This window comes from Lactuca saligna, chromosome 8 (genome assembly GCF_052625555.1).
Source record: "Lactuca saligna cultivar CGN05327 chromosome 8, ASM5262555v1, whole genome shotgun sequence".
NCBI lineage: Eukaryota > Viridiplantae > Streptophyta > Magnoliopsida > Asterales > Asteraceae > Lactuca > Lactuca saligna.
In genome coordinates this window covers 174,834,200-174,835,975 of record NC_136424.1, presented here as the reverse complement: position 1 = coordinate 174,835,975, position 1,776 = coordinate 174,834,200, and the positions used below count along the sequence as shown (strand labels likewise).

The 1,776-nt window shown below is 38.9% G+C and overlaps 1 protein-coding gene across 1 annotated transcript; it reads left to right on the top strand.

Moving 5' to 3' along the window:
- Positions 1-497: 497 nt before the first annotated feature.
- On the top strand, positions 498-977 carry LOC145010320 (uncharacterized). Its single transcript, XM_078968876.1, has one exon. The coding sequence runs from the start codon at positions 498-500 to the stop codon at positions 975-977; it is 480 nt and encodes a 159-aa protein (XP_078825002.1).
- Positions 978-1,776: the final 799 nt, after the last annotated feature.

The window sequence follows — 1,776 nt, the reverse complement described above, 5'->3', positions numbered from 1 at the left end:
GTCAACGAATGGGCTCTTTAAGCTCAAAGAATCAAATGTCCCTAAACCCCATATTAGTTTGTGAAATTTTTGATGTTTGGGGCATTGATTTTATGGGACCTTTTCCATCATCTTCGGGTTTTATTTATATTCTTTTGGCTGTGGACTATGTTTCCAAGTGGGTGGAAGCAAAGGCTACCCGTACTAACGATTCAAAAGTTGTGATAGATTTCTTGAAGGCTAACATTTTTTCCAGATTTGGTGTTCCAAAGGCCTTGATCAGTGATCGTGGTACACATTTTTGTAATCGTATACTCGGGAGTGTTTTGAAGAAATATGGTGTCACTCATAAAGTTTCCACAGCATACCAGCCACAAACAAATGGACAAGCTGAGGTGAGCAATCGACAAATGAAGGGCCTTTTGGAGAAAACCGTGAATACAACAAGGAAAGATTAGAGTACACGCCTTGATGATGCTTTGTGGGCGTACCGCACTGCATACAAAACTCCAATTGGAATGTCGCCATACCGTATTTTTTTTGGAAAGCCGTGTCGATTACCCGTTGAATTGGAACATAGGGCCTATTGGGCGATCAAGCAGTTCAACATGGATTTAAGTGAATCGGGAAAGAAGAGGAAGCTGGACATACAAGAATTGGAAGAAATCCGCAATGAAGCATATGACAATGAGGTTCTTTATAAGGAAAAGACTAGAGCATTCCATGACAAGATGATTACACGCAAGGTATTTCACAAAGGTCAAAAGGTACTACTTTACCATTCGCATTTTAAATTGATTCCTGGTAAATTAAGGTCCCGTTGGGTGGGACCATTTGTTGTCACTAATGTTTTTGAGCATGGTGCAATAGAAATCACAAGTGAGAAAACCGGGAAGATTTTTAAGGTAAATGGTCACCGTTTGAAGCCTTATTATGAAGGATTTCAAGTCAAGAATGAAGAGGTGGAGGAAGTAATGGATCCAAAGTATGAAAATTGACAAATAGTTGGGATCCAAGTCGAGCCAACGGCATTAAAAAAGGGCGGCTAACCGGGAGGCAACCCGGGGGTATTTTTGTCATTTCGTATATTTTCATTGTATTTTCTTTATTTTCAAACTTCCAAGTTGTTTTTCATGCTAAAAAAAGGTTAAAAATCATTTTTCGGGCAGTAGAGGTTTAGCGGGTTGCAATTTCAAAAAGTGAAAAAAATCAAGTTTTTGGCTTTCTCAGAAGTTTACACGACCGTGTAAACTTATGCCTTGCATTTACACGGGCCGTGTAAATGATTGAACACGGATTTTATGATTCAGGGATTTACACGGCCGTGTAAACCCTCCCCTTTGATTTACACGGGCCGTGTAAACGCAAAAACAGGGCTGGATGATTTTAAGGTCAAATCTCGATTTTTCTAACTCATTCTTCACTCAATACCTGCGATTTCCTCTCTCCCTACTACCCCCTTCGAAAAAACCCTTCCAAATACTCAATCTTCCTCAATTTTTCATCAAAAATCAAGCTCCAAGGTATGAAATTCCTCCCTTTTCTTCATGTTCTTTATCTTCCACCTCTATTTCCTTCTCCCATGGCCGATTTTGGGGTTTTTTTTAACAAAACCCTAGAATTTTTGAACTTCAAATCTCAACCTAATGTTTCAAATTTCTTTTAGGATAAGCTTGGGGAAGCATTGGATATCATCTTACCACCATTATCAAGCACAAATTGGTATAATTGTTCCAAACTCTTACTTTGTGCATTTAGATAGAACCACATTCCTTTTTTTGGGTGCTTTTTGGTGAA

What these genes read in the sequence shown, in the direction of transcription:
- LOC145010320 (XM_078968876.1), top strand. Translation starts at nt 498, where the DNA reads ATGTCGCCATACCGTATTTTTTTTGGAAAGCCGTGTCGATTACCCGTT.